The sequence below is a fragment of the Panthera uncia genome, chromosome A2, assembly GCF_023721935.1.
Source record: "Panthera uncia isolate 11264 chromosome A2, Puncia_PCG_1.0, whole genome shotgun sequence".
NCBI classification, from domain to species: Eukaryota; Metazoa; Chordata; class Mammalia; order Carnivora; family Felidae; genus Panthera; species Panthera uncia.
In genome coordinates this window covers 95,227,265-95,246,110 of record NC_064816.1, presented here as the reverse complement: position 1 = coordinate 95,246,110, position 18,846 = coordinate 95,227,265, and the positions used below count along the sequence as shown (strand labels likewise).

The window sequence follows — 18,846 nt, the reverse complement described above, 5'->3', positions numbered from 1 at the left end:
GATTGCACAACAATGTGAGTGTGCTTAACATGACTGAACCATACACTTGATATTGGTTAAGACAGATTTAAACCACACGTAAATTTTTTAAAGTTCATCTACATTATAAGAGGAGAGCTTCAGTGATGCCCTTAAAAACAAACGTGCACGGAACGATGTGCTTTCTGTTACATGAGGTTGCGTTTTCTCTGTAACTTTTAAATTCTTTTACAGCAGCTGGAGCCACCTCTCCACATGAGCTTTAGGTTCATCCCCTGTCATTCTTTTCTCTGTCAAATCTCTTGTTTTTGCTTTTGTCTTTATTCTTTCACTCTTTGCGTGGTTTTTCTCCTCCACCTATGAACATGCTCAAGTTTTGGGGGGCTTTGTTAGATCTCTTAAGAGTATGTTAATCAATTGCTCCTTTTTAAAATGCTTCTTTCTCTGGCTTTTACAACATAATTTGTATATTGTACATCCTCTTACAGACACACACTTGTATAACTGATCTTCTATTACTGATCTGTGGTGTCTTTCCAACATCCATACCAGGGATGTATGTGCAAGGCAGGGTGACTCCCTTTCTTTCTCTTACCCCCACATATAATTATTCAGCAGTGGTGACTAATTTTATCTCCTCTGTATTCTTTTAGCCCTATCCCATCTCTGGTTTCAGGCCCTCAGCCTGTCTTGTCAGAATGTCCCAATAGTTCAGTCTTGCCTCATCTTCCACACTGCAAGCAGAGTGATCCATCTATATTGTAAACCTTACCATGCTTCTTCCTGTCTAAAAGCCTTTTGGTCAAGGTGCCTACCCTTCAGCATGGCACCCAACACCTTCATGACATGGTCCCTAGCTGTCCATCCAGACTCTTCATCCACCAGTTCCACAGCTCATGTCACCTTTCATGATCAACGACTTTCATAACTTGCTGTGGTTCCCCAGCAATTTCTGGGCCTCCTGCCTCTCCTTATTTTCTCTGGCTGGGAAATCTTTGCCTTCCACTTCATTGGCCCAAGACACAGCCACTTTCCTACATTCAGCTTAGGCACCATCTCCCCTAAGGGACTTCCAGAGTCCTCAATGTCCCTACAGTGTCCTGGGAACAGGTTGTTGCCTTAACAGGTTATTTACATAGAAGTTAACTATGTGTCTGCCTCCTCACTAGCCCTTAAACTCTTTAAGGGCTGAGTCCATCTCAAGTCATTTAGGTGTTTCCAGCACCTAGCACACTGTAGGCCCTCAATCAGTGTTGATTAATTAACATAATTATGTAATAAACACTTTTGTTGAAAAGTTATATCCGTAATTAACAAAATATTTAAAGCACTTTTCCCTGACCACCATTGCCTTAATTATAAATTTTGATGGCAGAGATAAATGAAAGGAATTTTGATGAAGAAAGCTAAGATCTCTGGAGGTTATACATTTAATTTTTCCATTATAATTTTGACCTATTTTAGCAGGGCCTATCTGGTCGGGGGCGGGGGGATCTTTTGACCTTTATGATCTTAATAGGCAGCGCTGAAATCAAATAGCCTCACAAATATATGTTCTGCATTATACATACCCATTTGGTACTTAAGAGTTTACACATTTGGCCTAAAAGTAGATTTGCTAGTGATACTACTTTCCTATCTTCCCACTGACTGGCCAGTGCTTTTGGATGCATTATAGCATAATACAGAGTGGAGTCCCTTCAAAAGGGAACCTACGAGGAAATCTGGCTGAACAGTGACCCAAGGGGACTTCCCACCCGGGTGCGTGCCCCTCCTTGCGGGTCTCAAGGGCCTGGAATGGCGGAATCCGGCAGCTTCCCTCGCAAGGCCAACTACCCCTAGGAGGGCGGATCGCACCCCACCACTGCCCCACGGCCCTCGCCGCTGGACAGCGCAGCCGGCGTCACGTGCGCGCGGCCGGTCCACCGCCCCCGGACCCGAGCCCGCCCCGGCCTCAGGGCAGAGGCCGTAGGATCACGCGCGCCCGGGCGGCTTGGGCCGGGCGCAGCCAATGGGCTGGCGGGGCCCGTCTGACCCGCGCAGGCGGGAGGGCGTGGGGAGGCAGGCCGGGCGCGCACGCTGCCGGGCTATATCGCCATCCCTGCTGCCGCCGGGACGGGAAGTGAGCCGCCGGGGCCCACAGTGAGATCCAGCCACCGAGAGAGTCCTGCAGGCGCCCGGACCCGCACCCGGGGCGAAGCATGGCGGCCGCCAAGGTAAGCGTAGGCCTGTTGCCCCGGGGAGCGTGCCGGCCGGCCGGGGCCCGAGGGCTCGGGCGTTCACGTGCCGCCTTGGTGCAACGGGGAAAGCAAATAGAGAGGGGCCCGGGGCAGCTGTTCCACCTTGCAGCAGCGGAGGAGGGAGGTGACCGCTTCTCCCGGGCAGCACATGTGGCTCATGCGGGGACGGAGGCCCGACCTTGCAGTAGAAACTTTGTCGGCTGAACCCTCCCACTTGGCCCGGGAGGGAAGTCGGTGCCCGGCTGGCGCTCGGCGGGCTGAGCCAAGGTCGGCTTAGAGAAGCCAGGTGCGCCCGGGGCGAAGGAGGGCCCGGGGTCATCAGGTCCCCTCGGCCACCTCAGAGCACACCTGCTTGTGACCCCGGTTGTTATTGTGACTCGGGCTTTTTCCCGGCGGCACCGCCCGGGCTGAAGCCAGATCCTATTAGGTTTCAAAGGCTCCGCCCTCCCGAGGGTGGGGAAGTCACCTTGACTTCCGTTTTAGAGACTGTTCGGAATAGTTGGCCTGCACGCGTGTGGGTAAAAATGGAGAGGGTCCCCGCCCCGCCCCCCCTTCTCATCTTCCAGCCCCCTCTCCCCATCTGACAACACTTACGTACCGGCCTCTGAGCATTTGAGAGGCTTCTTTTTAGAAATGACAAAACAGATTGTCCTGGGAGCCTGTAACTCTTGTGAAGTTTTACTTAAAAGGAATTCTGCGTAATGTGAATCATTCACTAACCCGGAGGAAAGGCAGCTCCGACAGCTTGACCTTTCCTCTTTTCACCATTTTTTGAAACCTGGACACCATTTCAGTCTCTTTGGACTCCATTTCAACTTTTCTGGCAGAATACCATACTTAGTCCCAATCACTTGAATCATTGGAATTTATTGCTTTTAATTTTAAGTTCACGAAGGCAGCCCTTTAATCAAGCCTATACAACTTCTTAGTTCATTTTAAGTGCAGTGAACTTAAATATACCCAACATTTCAAACATTTGTCCTTAATCAAAACTCTGTGATAACCCTCAAGAGGAAAACATGGCCAACACATCATACTCCTATTTATTCAAGCAAACTAATCACATTTGCAATGGAAATTGTAAGCAGACAAATATATTTAAATGCTGTTCTATGACTTAAGTTTCTCCAGACTCCCCAAATCTGCAGGCTTCTTCATGTTTCTAGACTATGTGGCCTAAGTGGCCTTTTTCTTTTCTGTAATGACTCTTGAGTTCCATCCTCAGGAGTGTGTTCTTGGGTGTGTGCATGAGTGTATTTGTGTGTGTGTGTGTGTGTGTGTGTGTGTGAACATATTGGTATATATAACTATTTTAGGTAGATTCTTTGAGGATCACTGGTATTTATTTTTGGTAACTACATTAACCCTTTCAAACTCAATGGCTCTTGACCTTTTCTTTGCATTAAATTTGTATCCAGTCAAGATTTCAAGGCCTGATATGAATTCGTTCCTTCCAAGTGACTTCTTCCAGGAGACAGGTGAAAATAGATTCCCATGCTCTTATTATTTTTTATATCTGCATGTGAACTAAATAATTATACTTAATTTGGAGATAAAATAATTGAGGAGCCTAAACTGATGAATGTACATGTAATTTGAGTATAAGAAAAGGATCATGAACTAGTATGAAGTAAAATAAGTGACATGGAAGCAGATTTAACTTTTTGGTTGTATTTTTATTAAGCTATCACATCATATCAATAAGTGCAGTTGAATTGTAACCAAGTAGTGAGGGGGAAGATGAAACATTTCATTTTTACTCTTTGGGAACTTGTGTGTTTGTTTATTTATTCGTTTAGCCTTGCCTCTTTTCAGGATTTCTGATGGCTCATATTATATATACATATATTTACAATCCAAAAAGATATCAAAATCAAGTCAGAGTAGATAAGAAAAGACAGGATAAAGGGAAAGGAAGATGCAGCCATGACTAAAATTAGTGGGAAATAAGGAGGTACCTGCTAGAGGAGACTGCATTTTCTAGCAGCCAGAGTAAAGAGGAAATGATCAGCAAGGTCAGTCAGTTACTTGGGAGAGAAGTCTCCTTGTACTGAGGGCAGTTTCTCCCCATGTCCTTTTATGTGCTGTGAGCAAACTGCATTCAGAACTAGCTCATGACCACAAATATATGTCTGTGGGTTCCATAAGGCCATTTTTAATAATGTCCCTCCTTGTAGCTCCAGGGCAGTGCAGTAAATGTAGTCTTAAAAGTTCCCAAAACGAGCTGTGCTGGTCTACTTTAGTCTAAGAATGCCTCTTACTTAGTGGCCTTTGGGCACTATCCTTGTGAGGTGATTCTGTCAGTTGCGGGTCAGTGCTGGGTGGACTGAGTTAAAGGCTGCGCTGTTAGCCTTTTCCTGGCGTGCAGTTAGTCCATGTTGCTGCATTGAACACAGAGCCATGGGTTTAACAGTCTCATTTACAAGCAGGATTGACATCCCCTCTTAAAACTTGAAGAGCCTGCCTAGGAGAGAGCCCACTCCAATGGAATGTCCCAGAGGTTGGGCCAAGAATCTGAAACTCAACAATTGTAGGTGAATTTCAGCACTCACTGTGGAGAATTGTTTGAATATTTAATTAAGCAGGTCTGATATTTTCTGGATGAACTTAACCACACCTAGCAGTTTCTTGATCTCTTGATCATTTATTCTGAGTTTCCTTGTTCTTTTTTTCTCCCCCCCAAGTGTAACTAATTATTCATGTCCCTCTTCCTTTAAATAGTTCACATAGGAAGGCCAAGAGGCCAAGAATCTAGTCTTTGGTCTGCTTTTATTTTGATTTCTGCATGAAGACTTCTGCATAATGATGCAAAAGATATTTGTTTTTTCATGAGGTAACATTGATCTAAAACTCTTATTATTTTGAGACAGACTCAAAAAACTTCCATTCTCTTGCTGCCTACTTTCTTAAGGTTCCCTTCCTATATGGTAAATGGTAAGTGGTCTGCCTGTACTATTTGTGTCGTTTTCAGTATTTCTTTTAAAACCTTCTAAGCACTGCCCTGCATGTATTAAAATGTAAATGAGTTTTTTAAATGATATTTCATGCAACTTCACAAAAAATGCATTTTTAAAAAGTAGTAATAAGGGGAAACCTCCCCTTCCCCTTTGCCCCCATTTGGTTGTAGTGAACATTCCCTCTTGGTCATTGGTTGAATTTGTATATTAATAATGATGAAATGAAACTAGATGAAACTTAAAAGTTAGAGAATGCTTACTTGAGTTCAGGCGTGAGAAATGTTCAGATATAAAACTGGACATGGACCGATAATTTGGCCTAGAACTAAAGGAAATTTGGAACAAATTGAAGCATTAATAATAATGAAAATTTGGTCTGTAGGACTAGAACACTTAGGATTGATACTGCATTCTTGGAGGAGTTGTTGCTATGATCACTGATCACTGACTGCTTCAGAGTTGTGTATTATGTTCTTTCTAATGTTCCAAATGGGACTAAACTGAGGATGTGAAAATGAATTGGTCTCCTTTTGGGCCTTCTAGAAAACCACAACTATACTATAGGCTGAATCCTGTCATGGAAGTGCCCTAAGTAGTGGTTAGTGCCACAAAAGGGGCTATGGAAGCACTGGGGAAGGAGATGGATTCTGTGGGGGTGGAAGGAGGAAACATCTCAAAAGTGGTGGTATTTCAGCAAGAATGGCTGGGGAAAGAGCGAAGACCCGTTCCAGTGATAAGAAACCACAAGTGTAAGGCTGAAGTGACAACACTTGCTACTTGTAGGGGATAGGATAGCAGGTAATGAAATCCATAAAAGAGCAGGGAACCCTCTCTGAGTACTTACTAGATAAGAGATTTGGTCTAATGCTTCTTGTTAGTAACTTACCTATATCCTGTAGCAGTCCTATGAGTTACATGCTATCATCCATGATTTACAGATGATGACTCTGGACACCAAGAGTTGATGTAAGTGGCTGAAGAGCAGATAATTAGGAAGTGAAGGAGCTGGAGTTCAGGTCCAGCCAGTCTGGCTCCAGAGTCTGCTCTTATCCTGTGCTCCCTAGGGTCTGCCTGCGTGGTAGTTTGGGTAGAGAGTAGAGCGCATGAGAGAGGGGAGATGGCTTAGGAGGGAAATTAGGTGCTTCAGAGTAAGCCAGATTTTTATGTAAGAACCACTTACACAGTGTCTGCTATGTGCCAGGAACTTTCCCAAGTGCTTTACAAATAATAACTCAATTACTTTTCATAATAGCAAGAAGGGTGCTATTTTTGTCCTTATTTTAATAGGTGAGAAAACTGAGGCCCAGAAAGGTTAAGTAATTTCCTTAAAGTTATATAGTAAGTAAGTGATACAGCCTGGATTTGAACCTTGCCAGTATTTTTTCAGTGTCTTTGCTCTTCACCTGTCTCCACCTCTCCCAGGCCTTAAAAAGAGTTCTGTTTGCAAAGGTGCATGTGAAAATTCACATGTTATCAGTTATGGACGTATGTATTTCCTGGTCTTCCTAGTCCAGTAGTTTGTAGCACACTGTGACACTCAGTGTATGTTTCATTGCAGTGTTGATTTGCTATAGCTTTCTTTAAAAAAAAATTTTTTTTAACGTTTATTTATTTTTGAGAGAGAGAAAGAGAGAGAGAGGGAGGCAGAGCTTGAGTAGGGGAGGGGTAGAGAGAGAGGAAGACACAGAATCCAAAGCAGGCTCCAGTGTCTGAGCTGTCAGCACAGAGCCCGATGCAGGGCTTGAACTCACCAGCTATGAGATCATGACCTGAGCCAAAGTCCGATGTTTAAATGACTGAGCCACCCAGGCGCCCCTGGCTTTCTTTAAAAAAAGAAAAAGAAAAAAATATTTTTGAGAGAGAGAGCGAGTGAGCATGGGGGAGGGGCAGAGAGAGAGGGAGCCACAGAATCCGAAGCAGGCTCCAGGCTCTGAGCTGTCAGCACAGAGCCCCACGTGGGGCTTGAACCCACGAACCAGGCCGTGTCCTAAGCCGAAATTGGACGCTTCACTGACTAAGCCACCCAGACACCCTGATTTGCTATGGCTTTCAAACCACATTGCTGAGGCCAAGAATTGTCATATACCTTTTTTTAAAAATAGCTTTATTGAGAATTCATGTACCATACAATTCACTCATTTAAAGTGTACAATTCAGTAGTTTTCATATATTCACAGAGTTGGGCAACTATCCATGCTGTCATATGCCTTTGTAAAAATCTTAATCCACTGTTTACTACTAAGGACTTGGACTGTATTTTTAAGCTCCATGCTTTTCTCATTTCTCATCCTATAACAATGCCCTATTCAAACGTTTGTTAATGAGGATGAAATGAGATTTGGGCTTATCACAGATATTCTTTAAATGGGAAGTTTCTTTCCCTTATGGTAAAACCACTAGGTATTTAGTGATATCACAACATCATAATAAAGCAGAGCAGTTTTTGTGCTAGACAGGAAGGAAAAAAAGTTTTAATTGTTTTTATGCTACCACGATGGTGGTAAGTTTCTGTGGTTCTGCTGAGGTTTGGATTTAGAGTTTCTTAAATTGATGGAGCTGGTGAGGAATGGGTTTAAATAACACAGTGGTCCTCTCTCCTCCCTACCAGTCCTGTCCCCTCTTGCTAGGTAAAGAAACAGAGTCCCAGAAAAATGTGTAATTGGACTAAGTCCCCTGATAAACCCTTTTGCTTTTTGCACACAGGCCACATGCCTTCACCAATGTTGGTCAGCAAATAGAGAACTGGGGTGGGTGGGAAGGGTTCAAAGCCAAGCTATGGTGTAAGAAAGTCAGGGAGCAATTCTTTTTGGATATTGAATTCTTCATAAGATTGGTGGAGGGGCTCTGACTCCTTCTACTTCTTTGACCTGTTGTCCTGTGTCCAGCCTCTGCTTTTGTTGAGTTCTCAGATGGAATCATTCCTCCCTGAGTTTTCCACTATCTGTGAGGATTAGGCCTACTGAGCATGGTTTCTTCCTACTCTCCTTGCCCAGCATTTGCTGCTTCATAAGCACCCATCCTTCCTGTCATGATGCCTTGGATGCCTTTGAGTGAGTCTTGGAACAGAGGAATGTGTGAATCTGCAGACGTGTGCTGGTTTTGCTGGGGAGTAAGGAGGATGTGCCCTTACTGCAGTGATACAATTCCCTTAGCAAATGTATTTAACAGCAACTGAGCAAGCACTATTTTCATGGCCTGTTTAACCAGACCTTCTTGTTGGGTTAAATCGCCCCAATTTATGGTGGCTCTGGTCTGTTACCTCAGAATTATTCCCAGTGGTTTATTTGTAGCGTGGTGGTCTGGTTTGTTGATTAGAAACGTTTATAAGATAGAGTACTCGTACTCACCATTTCCTTTGGAAATTTGCTGTGCAGTTGCATGAGTGAAAATAGGCCCTGATGGTTCCTTTTGAGTTGAGGTGCTGACAACATAGCAAAGTTTGCAGTGTTGAAATTTTTAGTAATTTAGCCTAAATAAACCACTCTGTTTAATGACTGTTACTAGGCTGGTAGCTTTGTCTTGGTTTCCACACGTAGTCACAGTTTCCACATGTTATCCATGAAAACTGTTGACTTGATACAAGAGTCAGATATTTCAAGATACACCTATTGTTCTATGGTAAAACGTCTTTTGCGTCAGACTTATGCAGTACAATTTGTAAGAAAACTGTGAAGTGTAGGGGAGGGAAAAGTTCTCCCGGACTCTCCTAGGGTCCCTGGCTGGATCTGAAGATTAAACTGACAGAAACAGATGGGAGAAACGTATACAAGTTTCATTGAATTTTTACATATACGTGAGAGGCTTCACAAGAGAATGAAGACCCAAAGAAGGGACCAGAGTAGGAAGCTTTTATTCCTTTTAAACAAATTTGTGAAGAATTGACAAGACAGAGGCATTTGGGCTAGGAGTAGTAAATGGTGAAGAAGTAACTAGGAGATAAGGGTTAGTTTAATGATGTTTAGTGATGTACAGTTTAATGATGTACAGCTTTCTGGATCCCCAATTCCCCATCTCTGGTGATAAGAATGTCTTTTCTCCTCCTAGTGCAGGGAGGGTACCCTGGTACCCTTCACATGGGGATTCTGTGACTGATTTCAGGAAAGAGGGCTGTGGGGAGAATGTCAGAGTGACTTTCCTCCTTTTGCTGTTTTCTCAGACTCCTTCAGCTTAAGATTTTCCATATGCCAAAATGCTACATTGTGGTGAAATATGTCCTGAACTCCATCATGAGCCTGATTTGAACAGGCTTGTAGCCCCAGGTGCCTGTTTAGAAGTTTCTCCAAGTTAGACACGTGATTTTTGTATGTCTGATTCTGGTCACAGTTCTAGACTGAGCAGTTGAGGAACTCAGAACTGCTTTCTTATATGGGAAGAGGCTGCAAGAATGTTTTGTTTTGTTTATTTATTTATTTTTAAATCAGTAGCTCTGGTTTCGTGAGGAGCTAGACAGGCAGGAGTGGCTATATGCCCACTTCTTCCACTAATGGTGAGAACTTGGACAAGTCTACCTTCTCTGGGTACTTAGTGTCACCTTGTGGAAAACAGGGACCATCTGTGATGTGTGTGATGAGCAAATGCAATGTAACATGTGAAACCACTGCGAATTATCAAGGAATGTCAAGAGATGTTGTTGCGGGCTGTGGGACATTTCCACCTAACTGAAAACCGGGGGACAAAGATATTATTTGACATGCTTGAACAAAACGTAGCGTGCTTTTCTTAAGCTTGTGATCCATTTTAGTATTCACCATAATGGCTAGCCTCTGTGGCTGCTTAGCCAAATTCTCTGAGTGGTCTACTGGAGCTTGGCTATTAGAAGTTTTGGTCCATGGACCCGCAGCATTGGTTTACTTGGGAGCTTGTTAGAATTGCAGCATATTTTGAGGAATCTCCATAATGTTCTCCAGAGTGGCTGTACCAGTTTGCATTCCTACCGGCAGTGCAAAAGGGTTCCCCTTTCTCTGCATCCCCGCCAACATTTGTTGTTGCCTGACAACAATGTTATCCATTCTGACAGGTGTGAGATGGTATCTCATTGTGGTTTTGATTTGTATTCCCTGATGATGAGTGATGTTGAGCATCTTTTCATGTGTCTGTTAGCCATCTGGATGTCTTCTTTGGAAAAGTATCTGTTCATTGCCTGTTTCTTTACTGGATTATTTGTTTTTTGGGTGTTGGGTTTGATAGGTTCTTTATAGATTTTGGATACTAACTCTTTATCCGATATATCATTTGCAAATATCTTCTCCCATTCTGTCAGTTGCCTTTTGGTTTTGTTGATTGTTTCCTTTGCTGTGCGGAGGCTTTTTATCTTGATGAGGTCCCAGTAGTTCATTTTTGTTTTTGGTTCCCTTGCCTCCGGAGACGTGTTGAGTAAGAAGTTGCTCTGGCTGAGGTCAAAGAGGTTGCTGTCTGATTTCTCTTGAAGGATTTTGATGGTTTCCTGTCTCACATTTAGGTCTTTCATCCATTTGGAATTCATTTTTGTGTATGGTGTAAGAAAGTGGTCCAGGTTCATTCTTCTGCATGTCGCTGTCCAGTTTTCCCAACACCATTTGCTGAAGAGACTGTCTTTTTTCCATTGGATATTCTTTCCTGCTTTGTCAAAGATTAGTTGGCCATATGTTTGTGGGTCCATTTCTGGGTTTTCTATTCTGTTCCATTGATCTTTGTGTCTGTTTTTGTGCCAGTACCATACTGTCTTGATGATTACAGCTTTGTAATATAGCTTGAAGTCTGGAATTGTGTTGCCTCCAGCTTTGGTTTTCTTTTTCAACATTACTTTGGCTATTTGGTATATTTCTGATTCCATACAAATTTTAGAATTGTTTGTTCTAGTTCTGTGAAGAATGCTGGTATTATTTTGATAGGGGTTGTAAACTACCCTACAATCTATCAATTGCACTGCTAGGTATTTATCTGAAGAATACAAAAATGTTGATTTGAAGGGGCACATGCACTCCAATGTTTATAGCAGCACTATCAACAATAGCCATATTATGGAAAGAGCCTAAATGTCCATCGACTGATGAAAGGATAAAGAAGATGAGGTAAATGTATATAGTAGAATATTACTTGGCGATGAAAAGGAATGAAGGCTTGCCATTTGCAACAACATGGATGGAACTAGAGTGTATAATGCTAAGTGAAACAAGTCAGTCAGAGAAAGACAAATACCATATGATTTCACTTATACGTGGAATTTAAGAAACAAAACAGATGAACATAGGAGAAAGGAAGAAAAGATAAAAAGAGAGAGGGAGGCAAACCATAAGAGACTCTTAAATACAGAGAACAAACTGAAGGTTGCTGGAGGGGTGTTGGGTAGGGGGATCGGCTAGATGGGTGATGGGCATTAAGGAGGGCAGTTGGGATGAGCACTGCATTTTATATGCAAGTGATGAATCACTAAATTCTACTCCTGAAATCATTATTACATTATATGTTAACTAACTTGGATTTAAATAAAATTTAATGATTTAAAAAAGAATTCCAGCATTTTTGGACTTATGCCAGGCCAAAGATTCTGTTGCATTAGAATCTGCCTTTCAACTAGATCCTCACGGGACTGCATGCACATTAAAGTTTAAGGAATATTGGTCTGGAGCTCTCATTAGTGTGTAATTAAATGTAGCTACCTTTCTAAACCAAGGGTGCAGTACCTTTTGAATTGGTTGTAAGTTAGTCCAACTTTTTGCAGAATTAAATACACAGTGATAAAATTCAGTATAAATTTTAGGGTTTTTAGGGATTCATTTTGATTCCACATTGGGGTCAGGGTATTATTTTTGGAACACATGTCTGAATTATTATTTAAGGAAATGTATGATTATTATACAAGGGTTGTACTTTTCTCCATTTCTTAACTACCCACACATACTTAAAGTTCCCGAATATGAACTTACACGTATTCTCTTTTTCGATATTCTCTCCTAAAGGTCACCAGTGACCTCAGTTCTGAAACTGTTGCCCTATCTTCTTTTTTACTGGCCTGGTGGGACCCCCCCCCCCCCAATGTCCCACCCCTTTCTTCCTATAGCACCTTCTGTCAGCTTTCATAATGTCCCCTCTCATGGGTGGCCTCTTAACTCATATTATTGCTTTATTCTCCTTTGTGGGCTTCCTTTCGTCCTTCTTTTCTCCCCGAAATGTTGGTGTCCTGAGACTCTCTTCCCCCTGGAGGGTGATGGCTCCGTGTAACTCAGTCTGGGCAGCTCTCTCAAGCAGCAGCCTTGCATTTTCAGCTGTTTGTTGGAAATCTCAACTTTTCTGCCTCAGAGATAATTCAAACTCTGCTTACCTAGAATTGAATTCATCTTCTTGGTCATTCCTGTCTTTCAGTCTGTAAATTAACTTTCCTGCTGATTAAAATGTCCGATTAGTTCAATTGAGTACCTGATGTGGTCAGCCAGGAGAGACCATCAGCAGTAATTTGGATGTGGACAAAGAGATGGGTCTGTGAAACCCTTCTGCTGCCCTTCTAGTGTCCTGTCTCTTCCGTTTATGCCCAGGTCTTCATTACCTTTTAGCCACAGCGTTTCTATAGCTTCCAAGCTAGTCTTGCCTTTGGTCTGTTCCCTTTCCTTCCGTCTCCATGCTACCCAGAACCGTCAAAGGCAGCTTCTAAGATTGGCTCTTGTTCCCATGCTAATAGCAGTACTGTGTTCACATGGACAGCACCTAACAGTTTTTAAAAGATGTATTCGTGTGTGCGATTGATACCAACTCTCTGTCAGCTCATACTGTACTGGGCTTCTAAAATGAGTCAACTATCAGACTTGTTTTCAAGAACTCACAGTCTAATGGGATTAAAATAACCAGATGATATGAAGACCCAAGCTTCACTATTTTATCTTTATTATCAACAGGGTAGCCGGGAAGGTACGGTAGCCTCATTTGACAGGGCACCTTAAGGTTCAGAAAAGTTATGCAAATAACAATAACAACAGCAGGTTCCATTTATTTAATACTTATAAAGTCAGGCACTGTTCTAGGCACTCTGTGTATATGAAGGAATCTAGTCTTCTCAACAGTTTTATGACATATAAGTGCTGTTCTTATCTCCATTATAAAGATGGGCAACTGCATCTGAACAGAGTATTTAATATTTAAGTCTCTTGGGGACAGAGAGGTTAAATGATTTGTCCAAGGGCACAGAGTTTAGAATTGGCAGATTTGAAGACAAGCAGCCTGGGTCCAGAGTCCACGTACATAACCACTGTGTGACATTGCCTTCTTTAATTTACCTTGTCACACAGTGTAGTTTCATGTTGCCTACAGAATAAAATTTAATCTCTGTAGCCAGCCAATGTCTCTTTGATCTTGGCTGTTGTCTAGCTTTTCCAGTATTACTGCACACTCATTCCCTTCGGATCCTTCACAGTGGTTTATGAATGGGACCCCTGTTTGCATTGCTGGCCAGAAAGCTATGGCAACAGTGTAGCAGGGAAAAAGGGAGTCTGTTTGTTTGTTTGTTTGTTTGTTTGTTGTTTAACTTAGAGCTCAGTCAGAGACAGATATGTTTCTTGTCATTTCTCTATGTTGGTCGGCTGGGTTTTTTTCAGTTCTCTTTAGTTCTTAGGAAAAGGGGTCTTAGTTTTATTTTGCCATTCATTGAAGCACCTGTCAGGATGTTAAAATCCATGTCCTAGGTTTATAGTTATTATGGCTGGTTTGTTCTAATCAAGATTCAGACACTAGCCACACATGGCATTTGACTGATACACCTTTTAAATCTTGTTAATCTATATGTTCTCCTACCTCTCTTACTCTGTTTCCTTGAGGTTTATTTGATGAGGGAATTGGGTCATCTTTCCTATAATTTCCTACAATTTGGATTTTGCTGATTGCTTCCCCCTGGTGATCCTCTGTCCCCAGTGTTTTCAGACAAGTGATAGATATGGAGGCTTGATCAAGTTTAGGGTTTTATTTGTTTTTATTTTTTGTTTTGGCTAGAGTACCTCCTAAGGGGTGCTGGGTGCCTCTCTCAGGTTATGGGGTACTTGGTACTGGGTACAGCATCAGGGGGCACATAATTCTTGGTTGTTTCCTGTGTTGTTATGTTTGATCAGTGGGGCTTGGATGTTGCTTTTCTATGCCAACAACTGTTTGCATAATGGCTTATTTTATTTTTAAGGTTTATTTATTTATTTTGAGAGCAAGAGTGAGAGAGAGAGAAATATCCTAGGCAGGCTCCACACTGTCAGTGCAGAACCTGATGCAGGGCTCAAACTCTTGAACCATGAGATCATCACCTGAGCCTAAGTCAGACATTTAACTGACTGAGCTACCCAGGTGCCCCAGAATGGCTTATTTTAGTTGGCTAAATTTTAATATTAACAGTCATTCTCATGTATTATGATTTTCATTCTTGAAACACACACGTGCATGTATATATGTATATATATTACAGAGAGTGTGTATCACAGTTATTACAAAAAATAATGGCTATTAAAATCATTTGGATGTTAATGGCTGTAGAGTTTGGAATGATGAAAAGATTATTGCTGATGGTTGTCCAACATTGTGAATACATGAAATGGCACTGAATTGTACACTTAAAAATGGTTAAAGTGTTAAGTTTTATGTATATTTTACCATGATAAAAACAAATCAGTTATAAATGGATTGTAATACATTGAATTAAAAAAACAAAACAAAACAAAACCAATACCATCATTCCATGAGTGAATAGCATTCATGCCCCAAAAAGTAAAACTGAGGTAGAGGGTAGGAGGTAAAGTTCTTATTTAGCGAAGAATTGCCAACCAATAAAGGTTGAAGGCTTGATTGAATTAGAAAAAGGAAAAAAAATCATTTTGCAACCTGCAGGTAATAATGGATTCGCGCAAGGGTCTCCAGTGGATGCCAAAACCATTCAGTGAAAGATAGTTGGAATTCCTATGGTCTCAAAGTATCTCCTTGTCAATTACTTACTAATTACAAAGGAGGAAGAAGGTACCTTTACAATGAAGGACTCTGCCGCAATCTGTGATCCAATTTAACATCATCAGGAAATGGGACAAGCTATCATTGCTGATGTGATGTAGTAGGAAGTACCCAGCATATGCATAACTTTTGGAGACTTCTTGCTAACAATGTTGAATCTGAATCTAATCATGGAGAAACAGACAAATTCAGAAAGTAGGACTTTCTGTAAAACCTCTGGTCTGACTTCAAAAATGTTGGTGTTATGAATGAAAAGGCTAGATTAAAGGAGACCTCCAAAGAGATGTGACAGCCAAATGCAGGGCTTGGGCTTGGATCCAAAATAAATAAGCAAAACAGTAAAATAAGTAAATGAAAGAATGCCCAGTTGGCGTAACTCAATTAAGGAGAATATATTAAGCAATTCTGTATTAGTTTACTAGGGCTGCCGTAACAAAGTACCACAGACAGAGTGGCTTAGACAACAGAAATTTATTTTCTCACAGATTTGGAGGCCAGAAGTCCAAGATCAAGGTGTTGGCAGAGTTGGCAAGGTGAGAGAAGATTTAGAATTAGCTCTTTGGCTCCTAGGTGACCTTTTTGACCCTGTGTCTTCACATGGTCTTCCCATTGTGTCTGTGTCCTAATTTGGTTTCTTGTGAGCGTTCACACACTTATTTTATTGCAGGTTGATGTTGACTCTGAGTTTGCGGATTCCTCTTCTTTCCATTGCCCACCGTCTCTGTTCCAGAGGTAAAAAAAGCTCAACCCCTGGTTCTCTTTTTTGGTGGTTCTTGAAGATTTGTTAGCCCTATTTTGGTGTCCATCGGCAGGTCGAGAAGAGCCTGGTCTTGACCTTTGTCCAGTTTTCTGTTGGACTATTTGTCTTTTCACATTGATTTGTTCTCAGAGCACTTTTAAATTAAGAACCTTGGCCCTTTGTCCTATCTGTTGCACATTTTTTTTTGTAGTTGTTTGATGTTTAACTGGTTCATACTCACTTTTGATTTCTTTTTTATGTTACATATTTATTAATCTTTTTGTTTATGGATTCTGGGCTGTCAGTCATGTTTAAATACAGCTTCCCCACTTCATATAAGAAACCACTTGTGTTTTTCTAGTACTCTTTCTCTCTTTTGGAAGATTATTTACTAATTATCTGCAGTTATTTTGATATAAGATGAAAGGTAGGGAACCAGTTTAATTTTTGTTGTTGTTGTTCAACCCCAGGGGTCACGAACTTTCACTAGTGCCACATCACCAGCTGGCATGACCTGCTGCCAGCCCAGGCCAGACCTTCTGCTGGCTTAGGTTCGAAAGGGAAAATACCGTCAGTTCAGAAAGCCAAGAGAGCCTCCCTTGGGGCTCAGCTGCCTTCCGATGACTCAGTCAGCTCTGCCGCTGGGAACGTGGAAACGGTGTCAGTAACTGGGAAGCAAGGCACTGTTAGATTCTGCCCCAGCATCCACCACTTTCATTCAGTCCTTCCTTCCCCTGTCTCCTCCACACTCACAGATAACACAGGAAGTCACGTTGCTGGTTAGTGATAGGGTGAAAATTTAAATATCCATTTGCAAAGCCCATAAAATAGGGGCAGATAGCATTCTGTGAGGGAAATCTGGTTGGACAATCTGGAAAATCTTCCCAAAAGAATTGGCATTTGACTTAGGTCTTGAAAGAACTGCAGCATTTTTAAATTTTCCAGAATGTGCAAAAAAAATATAGAAGAATATAATGAACCCCCCCATGTTCCTATCTAGTCAGTTTCAGGAATTATCAGCTTATGGCCAATACAGTTGCATTTATATCACTGTCTCTCTTCCATCCATCCGCCTGGTGTTTTCAAAGCAAATCCCCAACATATTGTATATGTAAATATCTAAAACAGATTTTTTAAATGAACAACCAAAATACTATCATACCTAAAAAAATTCGGTGATTCTTCAATATGATCAAATATCTGTTCTGTACATGTTTTATACATTTCCCCCTTTCTTAATAATTTCTTAAATAGCTTTTTTTATTGTTACCTAAATAAGGCCCAGGCATTGCAATTGGTTGATGTGTCTTAATATTTCTTAATGTCTAGGTTCTCTTGCTCTTTCGATCTTGTCTTCTCTCTTTTTTCTTCTGAAAGCCAGTGTAACATAATGGTTGAAATCCTGGACTCTGTGTTCAAAGTATGGCTCTGGGCAAGTTACTCTATTTGTACCTCGTTTTCCTCATTTATGAGAAGGGGCATAGTTGTATTTCTTTACTGGGTCAATGTGCTCATGTTTGTGAAGCTCAGAGCCAGGCCTGGGACATAGTAAGCTTTACAGAAGCGTGAGCTGTGGGTTTGGAATCAGAGAAGTTGCTCAGAGTAACATTGCAAGTCAGCAGACTGTGGGAGAGAGCAGAGGAGGGCTCATGTGAGTGAAATTTTGTGCAGTCTTGAGGATGTGAATCCTGGCTGTGCAGAGGGCTCCTATTTCTTTTTCTTTTGGCTGCCTGCTGGGTTCTTGATATTTCTTCAGTTCTATGATGTTGATGCACAGAGGAATTTTGAACAGGTAAGGTATTACTTAGTGGAAGCAACTTTTCTATTGTCCTTTTGATTTGCTGCTTTCCCTTCCTCTGCATTTATTAAGTTCGCTATTCTCTCGCAGAAGCCATTTTAACTTTCTCTGGCATTATCTGGGCTCCAGCAACTTGTGATCTCCTAAGTAGAACCTTTCAGCACTTTATAAATATGTCATATACTTTTTATATTCCTTTGTTCCCCATCAAGAACATACATCCCAGTCTTCAGAACAGCACAATCAGTTTTTATTCATTTAAGGAGCAGTAGTAATTTGACACTTGCTAATATGTAACAAATTATATTGGGAGCTGTAATTACAATTGCAGCTGGTTCCTAATTATACTGTAACCTTGATGCTTTAAAAAAATTAAGACTGAGTTCAACCTGTAATACTGGAGAATAATATTCTACATTAGGCAGGTCTGCCTTCTACTGAACCATGGGCACTTATGTATCATAATGCCAAATTAAAAATACTTTTTTTTGAGAGAGAAGGCACAAGTGAGTGAGGGGCAGGAAGAGAGAGAGAGACAGAGAGAAAGAGAGAATCCCATGAGGGGCAGAGAGAGGGAGAGGAAAAGAGAGCGAAACAGAACTCATGTTTACCCAAGGCGGAACTTGAACTCATGAACCGTGAGATCATGACCTGAGCCAAAGTCAGATGCTTAACCCACTGAGCCAGCCAGATGCCCCTTAAAAGACTTTAATTTGAATTACTTTCACCTACAGTGTTGTCCAGAAGTACCCTTCATAAGGATAGCTTCAGGTCCCCATCCTGGCTTGCCAAATTCTTGGCACATCCTCCCGGTATTAAAATTAGTGTCAAAACAACCTGGGCTCTTGGGTCATTTTTGACTCTGTGATTTACTACTACTCAATTAAGAGTAAGAGTCTTATATCCTTACTTACCTTATGTGAAAAATGGTGATGTTAGTGACTCTTCACCTTAAATAGTTTTAGTGTTGTTTAAATGAGGTCAGATGTGAAGCCTTCTAGCATCATGCCTAGCATAGAGTTAAGGACTCAATAACAGCTGATAAGTGTTCATTACTATAATCAATAATGAACAATCCAGCTCCAAAGACTTTTTTACCTCTGCAACCCCCAACTCCAGCAGAATGATGATCTTAGTTCTGTCACCACTCTAATTTGTGATAGCACGTATCTCCACCCACATTGT

General features: G+C 41.6%; 1 protein-coding gene across 6 annotated transcripts in view; it reads left to right on the top strand.

Annotated features, from left to right (window-relative positions):
• The first annotated feature begins 1,951 nt into the window (after positions 1-1,951).
• Positions 1,952-18,846, top strand: part of SLC25A13 (solute carrier family 25 member 13) — a 189,770-nt gene continuing 172,875 nt past the window's right edge. For 2 of the 6 annotated variants that reach the window (XM_049641493.1, XM_049641492.1), the window contains exon 1: positions 1,971-2,195. In XM_049641493.1, coding sequence (XP_049497450.1) covers positions 2,181-2,195 — 15 coding nt within the window. In that variant the 5' untranslated portion in view covers positions 1,971-2,180. Of the gene's footprint in view, positions 2,196-13,994; positions 15,857-18,846 lie in introns of those variants that run through there. The other 4 variants (XM_049641497.1, XM_049641498.1, XM_049641496.1 and 1 more) reach the window with 4 other exon arrangements.